This window comes from Calonectris borealis, chromosome W (assembly GCF_964195595.1).
Source record: "Calonectris borealis chromosome W, bCalBor7.hap1.2, whole genome shotgun sequence".
NCBI lineage: Eukaryota > Metazoa > Chordata > Aves > Procellariiformes > Procellariidae > Calonectris > Calonectris borealis.
The window spans coordinates 3964647-3985358 of NC_134351.1; the positions used below are offsets into that span (position 1 = coordinate 3964647).

Genomic DNA, 20712 nt, shown 5'->3' on the forward strand with positions numbered 1-20712 from the left:
CTGCCACGGCCCCACCTTCCTCCACCTCCTTTTTCTATTTATTTTGCAGCTCGGCTGCGTGGCAGCGAGCTCCGAGCACGCGGTCACGTACGGCATTTCGCAAGAACACTTCTTCAAAAGCAGGAGCCGTTCCACCTCCAATTTTCTGGCCGGAGCCCGATGACACACGGGCACAAGCCGCCCACCTCTAGTGACCCGCACGGGACAACGCAAGCATTTCAATTAGCCAAAAATTAATTTGCTCGGGCTAGAGAAGGGTTTTCCAGAGGAGGCTTCTTAGAAAAACCCATTTTTTAACTTTTTTTTTTTTTAGCAGGTTGAATGGAGTGGTTTGCGAGCCTTCGGCCGCCGCGTTGGGTGGAAGGGATGTGATAAACGGGTCCTCCAACGGCCACCCAGGTAGGGCACAAGGAGATGGGAAATTCCCTTGGGACAGAGGCCAGGGAGCGGGTGGCCGTGGTGGCCAAGCCGGGAAAGGAGCCCAATCCATCACCCACGGACCTCCGAGCCTTTTGCACCGCTCCCACGGGCTTCATCCTCACCCCTGCAATGGGGAGAGGGACCAACCCCAACCGGAGGCGCAGCACCGCGCAGGATCCGACCCGGCGCCAGGAGCATGGGCTGAGCCATCCCCACAGAGGGAAGGATCCGTCCCCCTGCTACATTTCCAAGCAGACACCACTGGGGATATTTTTTCCTGCCCCGTATCTTCCTTTTCTTCCACCCTAAGCAAAAGGAAGGTCTCTCCCAGACCATCACAAGCGACAGCGCGTACCCACAAAGAGATGGGGAAATGTCAAGCTTTAAACATTTATTACTCAGATGATGCATTTTATAGCATACAGTGGGTCTGGATGTTCTATAAACAAAGACTGAATTGCCACAAAGAGTTATTAGCTCCCTTGTTTTAACAGTCTCTGAAATGCTGAAAACGATGAGTTCGTGTTTTCTCTAGTGTGAAGATCTAGTCTTTATTCTCCCCAAAACCTTTTTCCTTTTTTTTTTTAATTTTTTTTTTAAAATTTTTTTTTTAAAGCGCTTAGTTTAACAAATATGATTAAATTAAAAATGTCGCTTTTTCAAATGCAAATAAATACATTAAAAAAAAAAAAAAAGAATTGCTAGCGTTAACTCTGTGTTCTGCAGGACACCGCAGCTCCCTTGGCTATCGACAGTGGACTTCGCAACCCTTAGTGTTGTTTCTCCCGAAAAAATACTGAAAGTATCTCCGGGACTGGCTAATAGCTAACACCAAGAAGAGCAAAATTAGTGTAAAGCCATAAAATACCCAGTGGGGAAATTAAAAAAAAAAAAAAAAAATCATATTTAAGATTTTGAGAGACTTCCAAGTGAGGGATGTTATAAAAATAGGCATGAAAATAAATCGTAAGTTATTCTGACAAGTTTTCCTTCAAAGCCATCAATCATGCCAAGAATAGATACTAATTAATCTCCTTCGGGGGAAGAGGGGAACCAAGCAAATCGCTTACTTTTCCTTTTTTTCCCCCATCTTCCTTTCACCTCCATATACATGAGACTTCTCCAAAGAGGGGTGAAATCCCTCATGGGGAAACCGAGCAAATCACTTGGCGGGTAGCAAAAAATCATCAGTTTGGAAATAATTTCACCGGGAATGAGGTGAATTACGTGCTGGGGAGTCTGGCAGGGAGCCGGCAAACCTGCTCTGCATCCGAAGGGGGACCGGCGCGGCGGCGGTGCGGAGCATCGCTCCTCCGAGATGCTTCAGCCGCTCGCCTTTACGCCAGCCCGAGGTTTGGCCCCACACATATTTGGCCCGAGGAGGTTCTTTTCCCCTTTGCTGGTGCAGCTGTACGGGGAAAATGTATTAAAACCCCACGTGGATACTTTTATTGAGCGGCAAAGATGGAATCTGGCTAATTTGGGGAGACGCAGCTGGTGGCTTCACACCTTCAAAACTGCACATTGTAGAATTACGCTCCTTGGCGAGCGTTTCTAAAGAAAGCCAAAAAAAGAGAAGCAAACACTCGATGACATCCCTAGGTGCTCGCACCAGGAATCCCAAAAACTTCCCAGCGCGGCTCCCCATCCTGCCCCATCAAATGACCTCGTGGTACCTCTTTTCCCAACACGGTACCATGGTTAATGATGCCATGTGCCCGCCGGCTTCCTACCGATGGACTTCAGAAAGATACCATTGGCAACGTGTAATTTTGGGGGAAAAACACCTATTTTTGGTCAACATTTTGATTCTCACGTATCAGCGGAGTGACTGACGGACAAAAGCGGTTAATGGCTGGATGAACGTACGTTAACAGCGGAGATAAATGGCAAGACATTAAAAAACGACGGATTTCACATAAAAGTTCTTCGGTGGGAGAAATCCCGGCGTTGGAGGGGGAAGTCGAGGGCCAAGCCCGGTCGGTGGGGGTTGCAGGATTGCACCCCAATGGGAAAACTGAATAAACCCTCCCGGCTGGTAGGGGAAGGGATATGCTTAAGCAGAAATACTGCCACATGGCTTACACTTCACCTCTGAATGCCTCCTGATGCACCGATGGGTGAAAATTTAGGTTTTTAGAAGCAAAATCTCCAATTGTCCGGGTTTTTCTTTTTTTTTTTTTTTTTTCCTTCTTTCACTACATCTCCAGAGCAAATTCTGGGGGAAGGGGAAGGGAGAAGCTGCAGGGGCCGGAGCGGTGGTCTGGATCGCTGCCGGCAGGATCCCTGGCACCCCGACCCATCAGGCTGTGCCCCTGTTATAGGACTTTTCTGTTCTTTAAAAAAAAAAAAATCAAGACAAAACTGGTTTTCAAGTCTTCTCCCAGAAGACTGATGCTGTGCCTGGGCACGCTGCGATGGGTGTTAAATCCCCTTCTCCTCCGCTCCCCGAGAAATCAGGGAGCAGGAAAATCCAAGAGCAACGGGCGCAACCCTGAGCCTTATAATACTGATGGGCTTTGCCGCCTTAATCAAGTTCAGCTGCTCATTAATACTATCAAACCCTGTTGCTACTAATGAAGCTGACCCAACGCAAGGCACCGTCACCACGCCAAGCTCCCGGGCTCGAATCCACGAAGCAAAAATTAATTTATCCAGACAAGTCCAGCGCATCCAGCAATAATTTTGCTGCTTTCTGGGTAGACAGGAAAATTGAAGCTCCTGTTTCCAGCTCGTTCCTCTTGCTCCATGTGCGGATTAGAAACCGCATCAGCAGAAAACCAGATGAAAATTCAAATAATATTGAACCGCAGCATCAGGACTCTCATCTCCTGCAATGCATTTTCTGCTGAAAATTTCTGCCCTTTAAATTTTGCAGCGAAACCTTCCTCCCCATCGCGGACAGACCAACACATTCATAAGGCACCCGAGAACATACTGCACATCCAAAGAAATTGGGGTGAAATCTCTCTTCTCTACAAGCCACCAGAAAATCAACGTTTTGCTTGGAAAAATGGGTTTGAGCTGCTGAATTCAGACCCAGCCTGCCTGGTCCGGGGTCCGTGCGTGCCGGCGCCGCGGCATAAATTCACTTCTTATCACCGGGAACGGAAAGTAAATTGAATAATGGGAAGAAAACGGGACGGGCTGCCAGCATCTTGCTTTCCTTGGCTCCTCTTCCACTGTGCGGACGGGACAGGGCAGCTCACACCCCCATTAGGCTTCATCGAAATAAGCACCAGAAGTGATTTAGTAGATAAAAGCATCGCTAGACAAGCAAATAAGGAGACCACCAAGTCTTGTTCATGATCCGGGGAGCGATGCAACGGCATGGTGTGTCCCTCCGTGCCAGCCTCCTCGCCCTCCGGGCATTTCCTCACCATCACCCCCCCCCGCAGCCACCCTCTTCCTCGGGATGCTCCAGCACGGAGCAACCCGGGGATCCCCGAGCAAACTCTACCCCTCCGAACACGTCACCCATCCCTCGAGGACATGGTGCCACTTACACCGACCATGGGACACCTGTACACCGCACACCTAGAAACACTGGCTAGCAAATTCAGCTAGGTGGAAGCCAGGCTCAAAACCTCTATTATTTTTGGCTTTTCCTATTTTTCCCTCTTCTTTTTTCCTCCTTTTTGCCATACGTTGCTTGTCTTCTCTTTACCAGTCTCCAAAGAACATCAAACCTTCATTTCTCCCTTGCTCTGTACATTATTAGGCCTGACTATAACAGGCCTGGATTTAAATGTATAATTACAACCATGACAGTAATTACAATAAAGCACTCCTTCAATGGAAACAAAAAAAATTATTACCAAAAAAAAAAAAAAAAGGGTTATAGTGGCTGAAGGATAACGGCAACTTGAACAGCAAGAGCCGCAGAATCCCCTGTTTCTTAGAGCTCCCAGCTCAGAGGACATGTTTCTCAATCCATCGAGGAGGTTACTGGCAAGACGACGGTGGCTACGTCACTTCTGCAGTGGCTTTTGGACTCCTTTAAAATACTCCTTCTGCTTCAGCATCTTCACGTAAACCGTTAGTCAGCTCGCGGGAAGGCGTCGCTTTCCCCGTCTCTGAGCTGCTCGCAATTGTCCGTTCAACGATACAATAAAATAAGAAGAAAATACAAACGCCCGAGAAAAAGAAAACCCAGTGCAATTAAGAAAGTTGTCCCGCTCTCCGATCTGCTTTCGAAGGGGTGGCGAGTAGGGGGGGGGGAACACACAGAAAGTCGAAGACAAGGGGAGGTGGGGGGGGAACCTAACGCAAGCCCCGCTCGACAAAAGCCATCAATTATGAGCGTCTGGTGTAGTGTGTGTCTGGCTTTGTCCTCCCGAGACATCTGCTGCCTGCTGTCTCCTGCCAGTTGGCCGGGGCAAGGCAGGAGGACGGCGTGAAAACAATACTAGCCCCCACTTGGATTCTTTTTTTTTTTTTTTTCTTTTCTCCAAATTCTCCGTCTTCTTTCGAAAGCCAAACAATAACCCGGCGGGATGCGTTGCTGCTGCTTGAGCAATGAGTTCAGAAAAAGAAACCCCTAAAACAAAACCACGGCGGGGAAGAGGGGTGGCACTTGGCGACGCGGCTGAAAAAGAAACATGCTTCTCCCTCCCCACCCCACGAACGTATTCTCGAGCATGCTGGGGTTTGGTCTGCTGGGGGATTTAAATCGGAAAAGCTCTCGCTGGATCCCGTCAAGGTGCATGTCTTCTTCTCGTCCCCTCCCACCCCACCTTGCCCTGCCCCTCAAGCCGTCAGTTTTTGGATGGTCTTGTTGTAGTACTGCGTGATGGTGGGCGTCAGGGGGTTCCAGTTGTTGGCGTGCAGCTCGATGACCTCCAGCAGCAAGGACCGCGTCAGCATGGACTCGGAGGGACACAGCATCTTATCGCGTGCTATCGCCAACAGCTCCGTCATCATCTCGGGCAGCTGCTCCTCCAGCAGCCGGCCGGTGCTCTGCAGCTGTTAGGAGAAGAAGAGGTCAACCACGGCATATGGATCCTTAGGGGTCCCTTCCAACTTGAGATATTCTATGATTCTATGATATTAAAACACCGTGCTGGCTTTCGTAGACACCCTCCACCCCTCCAGTCCTCCCCTGCTCGATGCGGGCAGGCAAGGTTAAAGGCGTCGTGGCTTTTGAAAACCAAAACCACCCGGCAGCAGGCTCCAAGAGCTGAACACGAAGGGCGAGGTTTTCAAAAGCATCCGCGCCAGGCTGCTGGAGGAGCGAATGGTTCAGCTCCCACTGACTTCAAAGGCGGCAACGCTGGATTGCTTTTGGAAAAAAAAAAAAAAAAAAAATCCCACCTAAAAATCATGCTATTGTCAAAACAAAGCGCAGGCTGTGATGTGGTATTCCTGCCTTCTACCTGGCCCTTCATTTACTCGCTGATTCACAGCTGTCAGTGACTCCCAGTCATTAATCGGAATAAGCAGAGCCCTCCTGTATGCATAACAAATCCTGCCCTGCCGAGATCTGCATTTATACCCGTCGTGCCGCTTCTCTGAGGACAGCCAAGGGTTTTTTAAAACAATTACTCCTTGGAGAGCTTCCATGGAGCAGCATAAGTCCTAGATGGTCCCACAGCGGAGAAGGTCGAAGCTGGGAGTGGACAGCAATGAGTCCACCATCATGGAAGGCTCGTGGGGCTTGAACGCGGAGCTCCCCGAAGTCCTAACCTTAAAAATGCAAGCTCTCCTCCTCGGCTGCTTGTAGCTTTGCTGAATTTCAACCATTCAGGCTGCAATTTCAACTGCTCTCTGCAAGGAAAGCATCCATCCCCATGGGCCAATCACTTCCCAAAAGCGAAGTGAATGAAACTCTGCTACATTTGTACCAGCATTTCTCTGCAAAGCTGCTGCTGAGCACAGCAAACCTCTCCGTGTGAGCCACGGGGCGGCTTTTGCTTCAACACAGGTGTTTTTGTGTTTAAAAAATAAATGCAGGATGAGATTTGAGGGAACCAGGATGATATAATTTTTGATGGGACCCCAGCTACCAAACTTTTTGCATCAAAAGTCCAGTGATAACAGTCTCAAGGGCAATCTCTTATCTCATGGTGATGTCTTTTATCTACTCTGCTCTGGTGAGACCCCACCTGCAGTGCTGCATCCAGCTCGGGGCTCGGGGGTCCTCAGCACGAGAAGGACATGGACCTCTTGGAGCGGGTCCAGAGGAGGGATCAAAAATGATCTGAGGTCTGGAACACCTCTGCTATGAGGACAGGCTGAGAGAGTCGGGGTTGTTCAGCCTGGAGAAGAGAAGGCTCCGGGGAGACCTTACTGCGGCCTTTCAGTACTTAAAGGGGACTTAGAAGAAAGATGGGGACAGACTTTTTAGTAGGGCCTGTAGCGACAGGACAAGGGGGAATGGTTTTAAACTAAAAGAGGGGAGATTCAGACTAGACAGAAGGAAGAAATTTTTTACGATGAGGGTGGTGAGACACTGGCACAGGTTGCCCAGAGAGGTGGTAGATGCCCCATCCCTGGGAACATTCAAGGTCAGGTTGGACGGGGCTCTGAGCAACCTGATCTAGTTGCAGATGTCCCTGCCCATGGCAGGGGGGTTGGACTAGATGGTCTTTAAAGGTCCCTCCCAACCCAAACCATTCCATGATTCTATGATCCTATAACGCAAAGAGGCACCACGGCTGTTTGGGTTTGGAAACATCTAATAGCTTCTTGGCACGTGCGTAGCCAAGGACACAAGGGGCAAAGCAATGAGGACCGGGGCAGGTGGTGCAGGTGCTTCCTTACCTCCATGGAGCAGCAAAGCACAGCGTCTTCCTTCACATCCTGAGATTGCAACAACTGCAAAAGAGAGAAGACAGAGGCGGTGAGAAATGCGTGACCTCCTCCTCCCTTACGACCTTTCTTCCATCTCTTTATCCAGCTTGGCTTTTGCCACTTCCAGGAGGAAAGGACAGAAAATCAGCAAGAAGGGAGGAAAGAGATTATCAAAACAAAAAATTAAGATAAACAGTGACAAAACACGGGGTAAAGGGTATCACCAGCTTATCCGCTGCTGAGAGCCAGCAAGCGGGGCAGAATATAGATAATTTAGATTAACAGCTTTCAGAATAAATTTTATTTAGGTTACGTTGCTTTTTTTATCCCACGGCAGGCAATGAGAAAATGCACTCGTTTCACGTACACGGCGACTAAATACAACCATCAGATGACAACATTCAAGCAGCGCAGCCCTGGGAGCGGCTGTTTGGAAGGGAAGGGCTCTGCCCAAGAGGCAGCCACCCACCACCGAACCTCTCCATCCCTGTGGGGACGCTCTTCTAACAGCCACAAAATTACCTGATGGGAACGCATTACTTCCAATACACCGTAATTAATACGGCTCCTTCTAGACTGATTATATAGTGGTGCAAGTGCAATGGGTTGCAGCGAAACTATGGTGTCTTAGGCGCACCAACTCCAACCCTGCTCTGCTCTCCATGAACTTTGTACGACGAACACGAGCTTGTAACACGAGCAACTTCCAAGAGAGACCCAAAACGTTGCTGTGCACGGCACGGGGTGGTGAAGGAAGATGCTCGCCCCCTCGGTTCAGACTCGGGCCGTGCAGTGAGGGTCAACGGCTCTACCTGGCAATGGCAAGGTGTAGGAGCTCGGCACGTCTCACCCCACACACCTTGAAACCACGAGCAAGGACCCTCAAAACCAGATCAAAAATACACATTTTTCTTTGTTTTCAGCTTTATGATGTTGTCACGCACACAAAGACGCCGTTTCAGGCTTTTTTGCTAAAACCACAAGAGCAAGCACAGTTTGCTGGTTGTTCTTCAAGCAGATAAAAAATACTGAGATTCTCAATCAGCCAACAAAGTGAGCTAGAGTGAAAAACATTCTACCGTGAGGTAGCTGATAAAATCACCGGTGCTGGCAACACTTGAAGCTACGGCCACTTCCACTCCATCACCTTGGGTTGAACAAGCAAGCCTTGCTGGCCCTGAGCTAATCCCTGCGTGCAGCGGGGAGATGAGTGCATGCACTAAACACTGAAAAAAAGGAGAAAAATTGGGAAAAATGGTTTTATTAGTATCTGAATTTCATTAGGGAAAGGCAAACTTTGGAAAAGTGGTTGGACTAATTAAAACTGTCCATATAAAAATTGCTCAGCGTAACTAAATGTGCTCCAAAGTCACACCCTTTAGTCAAAATCACAATTCTGATTCTCAGCCTTATCATCTCTCCTTCCCACTCTCTATTTGTTTATCAGCTCCACAACTGCTAGAAAATAGCTAGGAAAAAAAGAGGTAATTCAAGGAATTATCATTGCTCTCAAAGTTTTGTCTTCACCCTCTTCTGTTTTCAGCAGACAGCAGTTTGTTTGCTTTGAAGACGATGTTTACAGCATCTCGATGAGCATGCGGTCCGTCGTTTTTTATCTCGCATTAGTCAAAGGTTCAGCCAGGGTTTTGAAGACACGCAACAGTTCCCCCCCCAGTTTATCTTTCTGCTGAGTTGTTTGGAAAATGTTAGTCAAGCCGAAGCCGCACGCTCTGAGATAAGTTCTCACAAACAGTTCACAGATTCTTTGCAAAAAAACATGAGATTATTTTAAACCCAACAACAACAAGGAAAAGAAATATCAATTAGGGACAAATATAAACAGGCAATAGTCCAGAAATTCAATCCTGGGGTATTTAGCTCGTGAGCATGACATGAAGCAGGGCCACAAATTAAATATATATTCACCTTTCCTATTTTTGCTATTCTTTAGTAAAGAACATAATGTGAAAATTAAAGCAAGAAAAGTGGAGTTAGGATTGATTAGGAAGGACCTATGGTGGCCCGATTCCAGCCTTTCCTCTGCCTTGGTCTCCTTGATGAACCTGCTCTCTGCCAGGGATACGTGGTCAGGGAAAGGCTGCAACTTCACTTGGGCTTTCCTTGCCCCAGCTTCCCACCCGCAGAGTTGGGACACGCTTCCCTACCTCAAAAGGTGGTTGTGGGGATGAATATGTCACTGTCAAGTGCTCAGATATTTGGCTAATGAGGAGTAGTCTTATCTACCTATGATGAAACAGAGACTATATCCTACCCCCAGACTTGGGCAGGCACCCTCTACCTTCATGCTGCCCTCCTTGACCTCATCTGACATGACTTGGCTGAACAAGGAGAATGCATGTGCTCCATCTTGCCCATCAGGGCACCATGTGCTCCACCTTGTCCACTGAGGCACCATGTGCTCCCCCTCATCTACCCAGGCACCATGTGCTCCACCTTGTCCACTGAGGCACCACGGGCCCCACCTCGTCCATCCAGACACCATGTGCTCCACTGCTGCGTTGAGGCACCAAGAGATACCAGTCCCAAGGGCCACAGTTCAACCTCTGCCTGTGATATGTGGGTTGGGGAGGCCCACAACCTGCCCACCAAACCCAGGCATAGCCCCACGCAGCAGAGCAGGGCCCAGCAGGCAGATCTGCTGAGAATCAGAGTCCAAGTCCATGCCCACAGATGGTTGTCAGCCACCTGCATCAGTGCAACGGTCCAAAACAGGAGGATCAGAAAGATGTCACTGTTTCTCTACATGTTCTTGATCATAACTATGTTTCTAGCATGCTGGAGGGGAGCTCTGGAGCTCCCCCGGGGTGTAAGCACCAGCTATCTGCTGCTGACCTCTGCATGCTGGGACAGGAGGAGATCAAGGAGCCCAGTTTGCTCTCCCTAGCCTGGCATGGGCACTGAACCGCTGCTGAAGGCAGACAGCAAGGGTTGCACTGCAGGGACCGTGCTGCCATCGATGTCCTCACCCACCAACGATGTCTTCCATGTATTTCTCAAAGGGTGCTTCGTCCCCACCCATGCGAGCACCAGGCACCCCAAAGCAGCGGGGTGGTTGCTTCAGCAAGAGCACAGTGCTTCCCAAAGCTCTTTGACCCCCGTGTCAGCCCTGGCGGCAACTGCAAGAAAAAATGGTGCAAATGCTTCGAGACCTCCAGGGGAATCACAACCCTGAAGTACCGGCACTTGCATGACCATAAACCTGAACCCAAGCAATTGCATTCATCGTTTGCAATCTAATCCATATTTACTTAAAATATTTTAACATAAACATGCTATACCCATTAAATTAGCACTCCCACATTGCAATTATTATTTATTTAACTATTTATAACCGCTCCTCCCTGCTGCGTGCATCTGCCCAAATCCCACCACGGGCACCATCCCATCCCTCTCCACCAGGTTCCCACACGGTTCAAACCGGCTGACGAACGTGGACGAGGGAGTCGAAAAAGGAGCGCGAGGCAGACAACAGAGCCGGTGAGCTGAGACTCACACGCTTCTCGGTTTAACCTGTAATCATCCCCGGAGGCTGGGGCTGTCTGCGAGAAAAACTTCCCTTTGCTCTCCAGCCGGTTTCCCCCGTATCGGGCGAAGCCGGGCAATGAAAGCAGCAGTTCCTGCTGGAAAGCAGACAAAGAGTCTGCTTGATTTCCTAAGAGAGGAGGCTGCATGCCAGAATCTGCCCGGCCAGTCATATAATACCCAACCTCGGTTGCGAAAGGCTTCTCACTTTTTTTTCTGGTGCTGGACTAGCAGCTTTGCAGACCGGTGGAAGATATCTGGCTCCTCTTCTTCCAAATTTCTGTTTGCTGCTGTGAGATGGAACACTGGGCAAGGTCCTCTGCGAGGCCAGCGTGCCCAGGTGGGCTCTGCGTGCTAAGTATTTTCAGAAACAACCCAAAATAAATTGTAGGGTCTGCTCCTGGAAGTGCTGCGTGTGGTGGGGGGGCTGCAGGGTGGCTCTTGAGTGCAACTGGTTTCCGTGGCATGCTACTGGGACCAGTCTCCCCTGGCCACCGTGGCCCCAAAACCTGCTCTTTACATCTTTGCAGAGGTAAGCATCATAAACCCCGTGGGGTGGGCATGCAATGGCAGTTGAGGGAGCAAAGAAGTCCCAAAACTGCAGCTGTGCTTCATCACAGAGAGAACCAGCTTGGTCCTCCTGAACAGCAATGGGTGCACATGCCGGCGGTGCAGACCACCGGGAGCAAACCAGAGAGCTAAGCTGATGGGATTCACATACCCACGAATATTTGGGTTTATTATCTGCTTTCTGAGATCATCTGGGCTGCTGAGAAGCTAAAGTGCTTACTTGGTATTCTCAGGGGTGCCCACGCCACGAGCAGGACCGGCGAACCTGCCCCACCGTCCCTTATCACCAAACCGCGCAGGTTTAATTGTGTTCTTCAGCAGTTCTCCCCGGGAGATGGAGTGGGAGCAGCCCGACGCATATATTACCCTTTCCAGCTGCAACGATATTTCTCCTGCAAGGCACAGTAGTAATTATTGTGTATGATATCGCTTGCAAAATGACATGTAAGCAACGCTTGCCACAAACTACCTCTTAGCATGCCGTGTTTTCTGACGCTTTGGTGATGACTCCAGCGTGAAAGCACAGAAAGCTTCAAAATATCCACCCAGAGCCATGGAGAGGTTGGGATGTCTTTGAGACCCAGCGAAAGCTGGACCGACCGCAACCCACGCGCCGCTTGCCCCGGCTCCCCGACGGGCATCTCAGGTTTGTCCATCCAGGTGGCAACACGCATGGACATCCCGACAGCCTTGGGCGTGAAGCTCCAGCCTCGCAACCGCTCTGCGGTCCCTGCCCACAGGTATGCTTTTCATCTGAAGCGTAGGTCACGAGGAGGTGTCTGCCGGTATTCCCCCTGGGGAGCGTGGACCACGACCGCAGAGGAACCAACGTGTTGCAAACGCATCATCCAGGTGTAGCAACCAGCTCACTGGTGTAAAACGAGGCAACGGGTGAAAACGGAGACGCATTTCGATTAGGAAGAAGGAAAAAAACCAGCTACTTGTGCCACTCGGAGTTAAGCAGAATGAACATACTGTACTTGAAAGGGTGCGGGAGAGATGGTGCTTCCCAGTCCTCTTTTTAACCAGAGGAGCCCTTGGGAAGGGCCGTGGGGGACCTTGTCCTCAAGATGGATCTGTTCTAGCTTGGCCATCGGGACCGTCATGGAGACCCTCTTATAAGGGGGCTTAGAAGAAAGATGGGGACAGACTTTTTAGCAGGGCCTGTAGCGACAGGACAAGGGGGAATGGTTTTAAACTAAAAGAGGGGAGATTCAGACTGGATAGAAGGAAGAAATTCTTTACAATGAGGGTGGTGAAACCCTGGCACAGGTTGCCCAGAGAGGTGGTAGATGCCCCATCCCTGGAAACATTCAAGGCCAGGTTGGACGGGGCTCTGAGCAACCTGATCTAGTTGAAGATGTCCCTGCTCCTTGCAGGGGGGTTGGACTAGATGGCCTTTAAAGGTCCCTTCCACCCAAACCGTTCTGTGATTCCATGGTTCTATGATCATCCCCTACAACCTGGAGCGCTGTTAAGGCGCAGGGCGGGCTGTCCTGCTGACACAGCTCTGCAGGCACTCTTGGTGGTCTAATGGACCACAGTTGGGGAACTCCTGCCCCAAAAACCTCCTGGAAGCCCCGTGGTCTGCTAGATGGGTCCTCCTGGGAGAACAAGCCAGTTCTGCTGCGCTTCACAGGCTCTCCGCAGAAAGACATCGATAGCAATTTTCTGCTTTTCCAGCAGCCCCTTATCGACCTACTGTTGCAAGCCTTTAAGGAAGATGCCTGAGATAAGATCCATGGGACTGCTCGGCTGCTCTGCATGGGGAGAGTCACGCACTTCTCTGAGCTATAAGCAATTGCTACAACTCCACTTTTCGTATTGTCACAAGGCATGGGGTGGTGAAAACAGCCAAGACTGGGGAAAATGCAAAGTACAAACGTGGGTGTGGGGGATGAGTAATGACAAAACACTCCACCAGCAAGGCCAGTTTCAGGATTTCTACAGTGTGCTCCCATTAGAAGCATCAGCTCCTCGACCCAGGACATCAGAAGGTCAGCTGGGCCGATCCTGCACCCACCAACAAGCTGTGTCAGTGCCACCCTCTTTAAAGGGATACCGAGTCCCTCTCTGGGCATTCCCTGGGAGCTAGGGAAGTCAGGTGAGAGCTTTTCCTAGAGAAGAAACAAGTGAGCACTTGGAAAGAGAAGCCCTTTGGAAGTCCACAGGCATAAGCGGCATCTTCTCTGCTCACCCATTTGATGCTGAGGTTGCCCAAACACAAAGTTTTGGGGAAAACCTTTCCCTCATGGAGCTGCTCGTGCTGATCTCTGCATGAGGCACAGGCTCTGCCGTGCTCCAAAACGTTAGTTGTTGGGCTCCAAAAACCCAGCCGGGCTGGGAGAGGCAGCCCGCGTCGGGCTGCATCCACTAGCAAGGGTGCTTCTCTCCGCACGTCTTGTGCTCTTGTGCCTCTCTGGGGATCTGGTGAAGTCTTCAAGCCCACTGAAGATGCACAAGGTGCCACCAGCCCATGCATCTCATGGAGGGGTCCCTTTTCCCAGTTCCCTGACCAGGGTGGCCTGGTCTCAGCCTGGGTGAGAACATGCTGCTGCTCCATTAGGAAGAGGCCATCAGCATGAGTTCACTGCTGGTCCCACAAGCAGCTGCCCGGAGGGGGTGGCATGGGGAGGGGAAGGAGCTCTGGGCTGGAGCTGCTCGTGCCGGCATGGCTGTGTTGAGAGCTGCGTCCATAGGAGGCACCTTTCCTAATCTATCTTGGACAACTTGAAGGAGTTTGTTTGGTGGCACCTACTCCTTTTACAGTAACGTGCTGCTCTCAGCTGAGGAGGAGACTTCTGTTCTCCTATTACCCAACCAGGACTCCCTGGGAGGATGGTAAGAAGAGATTAGTTTGTTTATTACATCAAATAAACCAAAACGTTGGTTATCCTCCTTGTCAGGCTCCTGAGGAACTCAGAGATACTTAACAGCAAACTGAATTAAGGCCAGAGGAACAAAACTCTGTACCCAGTCGTGGGAAACTCCTCCTACTCCTTTCCACTGTAGACAAGGGAAACCATGAAACACGACTCTCTCTCCCTGGATCTGGAACAGCAGAAGGGATTCCTGCGAAGATGGAAACCATTAACAGGCAATTACCGGAGACAACGATGAAGAAAATCTGGTCACTCATCCACCCAGACACTGCAATCCAACAGTAGCCTGGTGGTTACACATCCCCTGACTGGAGGTGGACCTTCAGGACCCGAAGGTGGGTGAGACAGACGGACAGAGCCACCCAGTCTGCGCGCACAGGGAGACCGAGCCACCCAGACGGCCGGCTTCATCCTGCCCGGCCGAAGACATAATAACCCTGGGAGAGGAGGATGTGATCTCATCCCAAGGGTCCCGGGGAAATACAAAACATGGAAAGAAACAGTGGCGAGACCATCGCGCTTGATTGCGACGGGCTCCACCCTGGCTCGCCGGACGCTCTCCGCTTTCCTGGCCCTGCGGAGGGAGAGAGCGCATGGCGGCAGACGCAAGTGGTTGTGTTTACATCCCATTGAAAGGGTTTTTGGGAACTAACAATGCCTGGTACGGAGGGCGAAGGAGAAAAACAAAGCCACGCGAGGAGGAGGGACCATCCTGTGAGATGGTATCTAGCTTCATTTCTTTATCTGCCCTAATTGCTTCCTCTGCCTTCTCCACGGGTCCCAGAGAAACAAGGGTGGCATTTCCCCTCCCCTATTTAAAATACGCCATTACGGTTTTAATGCTGGGACTAAAGGAGTCCCATAGCTTTCCAAGAATATATGTTCCTGCGCATAAAATACTCACCAGAGCAGCTGGGCTCAAAGGCATCGCGCAGCCCTCCTCGTGTTGGTCTGTCCTCATCCGCTCCCAAATAACGCCCGATCTCCTGCACCTTAACTCTGCCCTTTGACCAAAACGATGTTGATTAAAGGGAATTTTTTTTTTCCCCCCATACAAGCTGCATTCACAGGAGGGTTTTTGCCAGCGCAGCTACGGGGGTTCTGTGCGCGCAGGCGCTTTTTGCACAGCTATTTATTTATTTATTGCACGGCAGGCGCGGGGGCACGGGGCCACCCATCCCTGCCGGGAGCGTGGTCCTACAGGCAGACACGTGCCCATCCCTCCTCTTTGCAGACCTCTGCTCCCACACCTCCTGCCACGGCTCTGAAGGTCCACATCACCCCACGCATCAGTGCCCCCTCTTGCTCCAAATCCCAGACTTTTCTCCCAGCTCTTCCAGGTCTTCAGTCCTCCTCTTCTGGATTCCCACGACATTTCCCCACTTGTTTGCTCTCCCCATTTCTCCTTCCTTCCCGTGTCCCTGACCCCCAATCTCCTCTTTCTCCCTCCTTCCCTGGCATCCCTTCCCTCCATGCCCGCATCCCTCATCCCTCCTCCAACCTTTCCCCCTACAAACCACTTCCCAGTTTGTCCCAGTCCCACCGGACTGGAGACCAAACCACTGATTTTTGCAGAACCAGATGGGGGGACCAGAAGGGGACTTTTATGAGGAAGTAAGTCCCCTTCTTCATAGAGGACTTATTTTCTCCGGTCAGATCTGGCCTCATGGAGCTACCTGCGTGGAAGGGTGGCGCGGGGTCAGGATCCGGCCCCCTTGGTGCCTTTGCTCATTCACTAAAGGAAAAAGTCTGTCTCATTCTCTGACTAGGAGAATAATCTTAAAAATCCTAGCATGTTATTATAGTGTCAAAGACCCTTTTTTGACTCAAAAGGTTGATGCTTTTTAAAAAGTGAGAGTGATGAAAAAAAAAAAAACCAAACCAAAACACATTAAAAGATACAATTTTCTTTTCCAAACGGCACCACCCTCCTCGCTCATCTGACTGCAGCCGGGAAGGTTTTCCTCTCTCTTCCTCTGAAGGAGACAGTGAAAAGGCAGTGCCCTCTTGAAGTTCAGACGTTAATTACCGTGTTAGAATATTTTGCTAAATTACACAGCATGGCCCCAGGAGATAACAGGCACTAAGAGAAGGGAGGGGAGTGGATACCCGTCTACGCGCTGCACCGCAGACTCAGACGTGGGGGAAAGGCAATTAGACGGGGAGTATTTATCCTCCCTGCACCACCACCCCGAGGCTTTCAGTTAGCAGCGTGTACCAAGGCAGGGAAGCGATGGGAGCGTGCCAAGATTTTAAACGATGCTGAAATGGGACCGTCTCTGCCAACCAGACTGGAGGTAGGAGACAACTCCTGCAGAGGAGCAACTGTCCTGCCTGCTGCCAGCCTGCCGCGTCGGCTCCCCGCTGCCTCCGTGGGGCTGATTCACCGCTCCCGGGCGCTGCCCTCCGTCCCCAGGGTTGGGAATAAGACCATAAAAGCATCTGTCTCGGGTCAGGTCAATGCCCACATCTTCCTTATGGGTGGTGATGCTCAGGGTGATACCCCCAGGTAGCCCTGGCAGCAATAACCCCCTCAAGCTGGAGGGACCTCCGTGAATTGGTCCTGTAGCCACGGCCTCCTGCACAAAGGAGTTTTGCAGTTTAATTAGTCTCTGTGTGACGAGCTGCTTCCCGGGGTTTGCTCTGAACCTGCCCCAACAGCCCCGTCCGATGCACCCGTGGGTGCTGAGAGTGGGACAGTGCCGCAGCAAGGCTGCTCCCTGTCACCCCTGGAATCCAATCCCCTTGTATCCAAGCTAGGACACCATGGGTGGACAACCAGATGGGTAAAGGTTAGGCTCAGAGGGTTGTAGTTATTGGGTTAGAACCCATCTCTGCCTGGAGGCCAGTGATGAGGAGTACCGAGGCGTCTATCCCAGGACCTGCCCTGTTTAGCATCCTTATCCATGACCTGGAGGAGGTGAGGAGCACGCTCTTGTGAAGTCTGTAGATGACACCAAGTTGGGGGGACCACTCAATGTGCTCAAGGAGCTACCATCCAGAGGGACCTCAGCGGGCTGGAGGAAGGAGTCAAGAGGAACCTTAAATATTCAACAAGAAAAAAGCCCTGCACAGGAGAAGAGCACAGGGGTGTGGGTAAGGGGTGGGATAGCGTTATTATGGGGGGGTGAGAGGGGCCAGAGCCCACCCTGTGTCGCTTGCACTTGTGGGACCCCAATCGGCAAGGCGCCTTGAGGGGACCACAGTGACATCGCCACCTGGCATCTTCTCGAGCTTTAGGTCCCGCAAGCCAGTTTTTCCACCTCCTCACTCTGCTGCCGTAGGCAACTGCTCAGGTTACCTGGCTGTAAAGCCAGGTCTGACTGCTGAATGGCGTCATAAAAATAAACAAATGCATCCAAAGCAGCGCTCGACACCAACCACCTTGGCTGGAAGCGGCTCCTCCTGGCAGGAAGGTGGCAGCTCCCAGGCCCAGAGGCACCTCCTGGGTTGGCGTCCCAACAACATCCGCTGAAGAGGAGATCGAGACACAAGAGGAGCCAAACCTCCCAACACCACTCATCTATCCCAGCTTCTGCAGAGCACGACCACGGCTCCAAGCTGGCTACAATCCTTCCTTCCCTGAGGAACTCAGCCATCACCAAGAGCTGGGCAAGGTCCCTCAGGACCCAATCCTAATGCTTCTCCTCCCCAACAGCACCAGGGGATGAAGCAAGGAGGGCAGCGATCTGGGCTAGCCCATGCCAACCTGTTGACACACACACAGCCATGGGCAGCACAGAGCTGGATGAAGAACAGCCAGCTCCAACCATGCTTAGGAAAGAGCTAGGAAAGGTAAAAGTGGTGATAATCAGTGAACAATAGATGGCAAATAATACTATTTATTATCTCTATGTCTTTGGTAGCCATGGGGCACTTATTACACCAGACACAGGGCTCTGGGGTGCTCCTGCCCCACTGATGGTTCAACTGACATTTGCTGGTGCCTGGTCTTAATCCATTTTCTACGTTTTGCTGACTCTGCCGAAGGCCACAGAAAAGAAGAAATACGGCCAAGCTGCAAGGACCAAAGTCCCTTGGTTGTTCTCCTGGTTTTAGTTGGTTTGGGGGCACGTGCAATGTGAAGTATTGTTGGAACGGAGCTGAATGTGGTCCTTGGTGTTTGGGCATGGGGCAGAGGCTTCAGGACAGCAAGGATGTCAGCACATTCACTCCCCACCATCCTGGAGGGGCAGAAGGAGATGTACAGGGACAAATTTGGTGTGGTTTTGCGAAATAAAGTGAGGCCAGAGTTGAGAGCACATGGGCTCTAGGGCTGGGAGAAGACAGTAGGACACCCCTCTTGCTTAGACCTTCAAGCGTGAGAGCCAGGACAACTTCCTAAAACTGCCAAAAGTGTTTTCATCAAGCCAGATAAAAGACACGCGGAGGAACGTGGTCCTCGAAGATGCTACCACTGGTCCCATGTGAGGACAGCCAGGGTTGGAAGCAGGCAAGGGCCAAGCCCACGGTGTCCTGGCTGCAGCACAACCATCCCCGGGGAAAGCCTTTCCCTGGGAACAACGCCCTTTTCCAGCTCGCCCTCGATTCCCCGAAGCTCCAAGGGAAGAATAGGAGGAAAGCTCTTTCTTTTATTTCTATTTAACTTCTCTGCTTTGTTATTTTTTTCCCAAGCTCCCCAGATTTGATGGCTACAATAGTCCTCTGGTTCTCATCTGCAAAGGGGCTCTCCTCTGCTCACCATAAAAATCCCTCCTTACCCCCGACCATCTTCAATGCCGATCTTTGGGCTGCGCTTGGGCATCCCATTTCCCTTCTCCAACTTAAACTACGCACTATTCCAAGCAGAAAAACATGTTACGATCTAAAGCACCAGCCAAACTCACCGTGTTGCATTAAACCATTTTAACGAGAGCTGGACCCACCTTTTACTTCTCTTGGCAAACCACCTCTTTGCCTAAAATCCCAACGTTGACCCCACCACACCTTGCTGTGAAGACACTCTCCGCCTGCCCAAATCTCACCCCAAACCCTCTGAATGGTTCTGGAAATTAAACTTTTTGATTCTTTGGGGATCCAGCTCCTGGGAGAGGCAGTCACTGTGTCAGACACGGTGGTAGACCCTTCCTTCTCCCCCCACCCTCTTTTCCAGCAGGCAGCTCAGGCGATGGGCGCAGAGGAGGATGCGGCCCTGGGACAGGGACTCGGCATGGACCATGTTTGTGCCAAGGGGCACAGCCACTCCCTTGGCTCTCGAAACACTGCCCGGGCGAGGCGGCAGCTCTGACCCAAATTTCCTTTGCTGTGATTAAACAACCGTTCCCGTGGCTGACATCAAAACGCAGCGGTCTGCCTGCTTCCCCGAGGACGGTGATGAACGCTTGTTCGATTAACCAGCAAACCCCAGCGTTTATCACTCCAGCCTCGCCTGAAATGAACTTCTCTTTTGATTTTTTTTTTTTTTTTTTCCCAGCCCACAAAACCAACTCATCCACATCGCTCAATAAATAACACTGGCATCGCCACCCGATGCCCCTGCCACGTCCCCAGCTCCTCCTCACCGGGCCACCGATGTCCTCGCTGCCATCCTCGCTTCCTCCCACCCAGCCCAGCTCCACAACTAACGATGGTGTTAATAAGCTTTTATTTGGGGGGAAAGGAAAGGAGCTGGAGAGAGGAGGCTTTGCAGGGGGAAGGGAAGAGACATTCCTGCCTCAGCCATCAGGCAATGTTCCTCTTCCTCTTGCTCACTCCCTCGCTGACCTTTGGCTGAGTCTGCCAAGGCTATAAAGGAAAAGGGAAAAAGGAAAAAAAAAAAAAAGAGACAGAGACACTAAAAAGCAAGAGGAGCTGAAAGGACAGGCAGAGGGAGAGATGTTATCTCGCCTCTGGTAATGATTTATCGTCAAAGGATGGGTGGATGGAGGCAGAGGGAGCTAAGCGTGATCGTGGGCAGCATGGAGGGGCTTTGTTGGGGGGTGCCCAAGGGGGAAGGAGTTAGGGGCGAGGGGCTGAGACTGTACACGGGGACGTATGTGCTGATCAGCAGGAAGGGAAAAAAGCGCCATGATGAGCGCTACTGCACCTTGTGAACCTGTCCCGAGGCAAGTGGAGGTCCCAAACCTTATAGGTCATGTTGACACCCCCTCCTGCCCTGGGACACCAGCCCATGTGCTTCATGAAGCTCACCAAGGGAGCTCTGCACCATTAGGGAGTTTCCACCATCTCACAGAGCACCTGGCAGGGCCAGTCTGTGCAAATGTCCCTGTCCTCTCCTGGGTGCAGCTGAAAGAGCTCACCACCACCTCCTTGGCTGCGTCTACAGCCTGGCTTTGGCTCTGGCAACCATTTCAGAGCCTGACACATATCACTGCTGATAAATAGGTGGTCCTGTTCTCCTGGGTTGGCCCTGGGCATCAGGATTAGCTGACGGCGGCAAAAAACGGCAGCAAGATGAAAACCCATCCCAGAACCATGGAAGTGGAACGGTGTAAGTCAAGGTCACAACCCTGCAGAGCCAGCAGTCACAGATCAACCATTTTGG

General features: G+C 51.2%; 1 protein-coding gene across 6 annotated transcripts in view; it reads right to left on the reverse strand.

The window, feature by feature from the left end:
- Positions 1-796: 796 nt before the first annotated feature.
- The window catches only part of LOC142075125 (CBP80/20-dependent translation initiation factor-like), a 148209-nt gene continuing 128293 nt past the window's right edge, over positions 797-20712 (reverse strand). For all 6 annotated transcript variants that reach the window (XM_075136160.1, XM_075136161.1, XM_075136159.1 and 3 more), the window contains 2 exons: positions 7183-7236; positions 797-5385 (listed from right to left, as the gene is read on the reverse strand). In XM_075136160.1, the coding sequence (XP_074992261.1) occupies positions 5170-5385; positions 7183-7236 (270 nt within the window). In that variant the 3' untranslated portion in view covers positions 797-5169. The remainder of the gene's footprint in view (positions 5386-7182; positions 7237-20712) is intronic.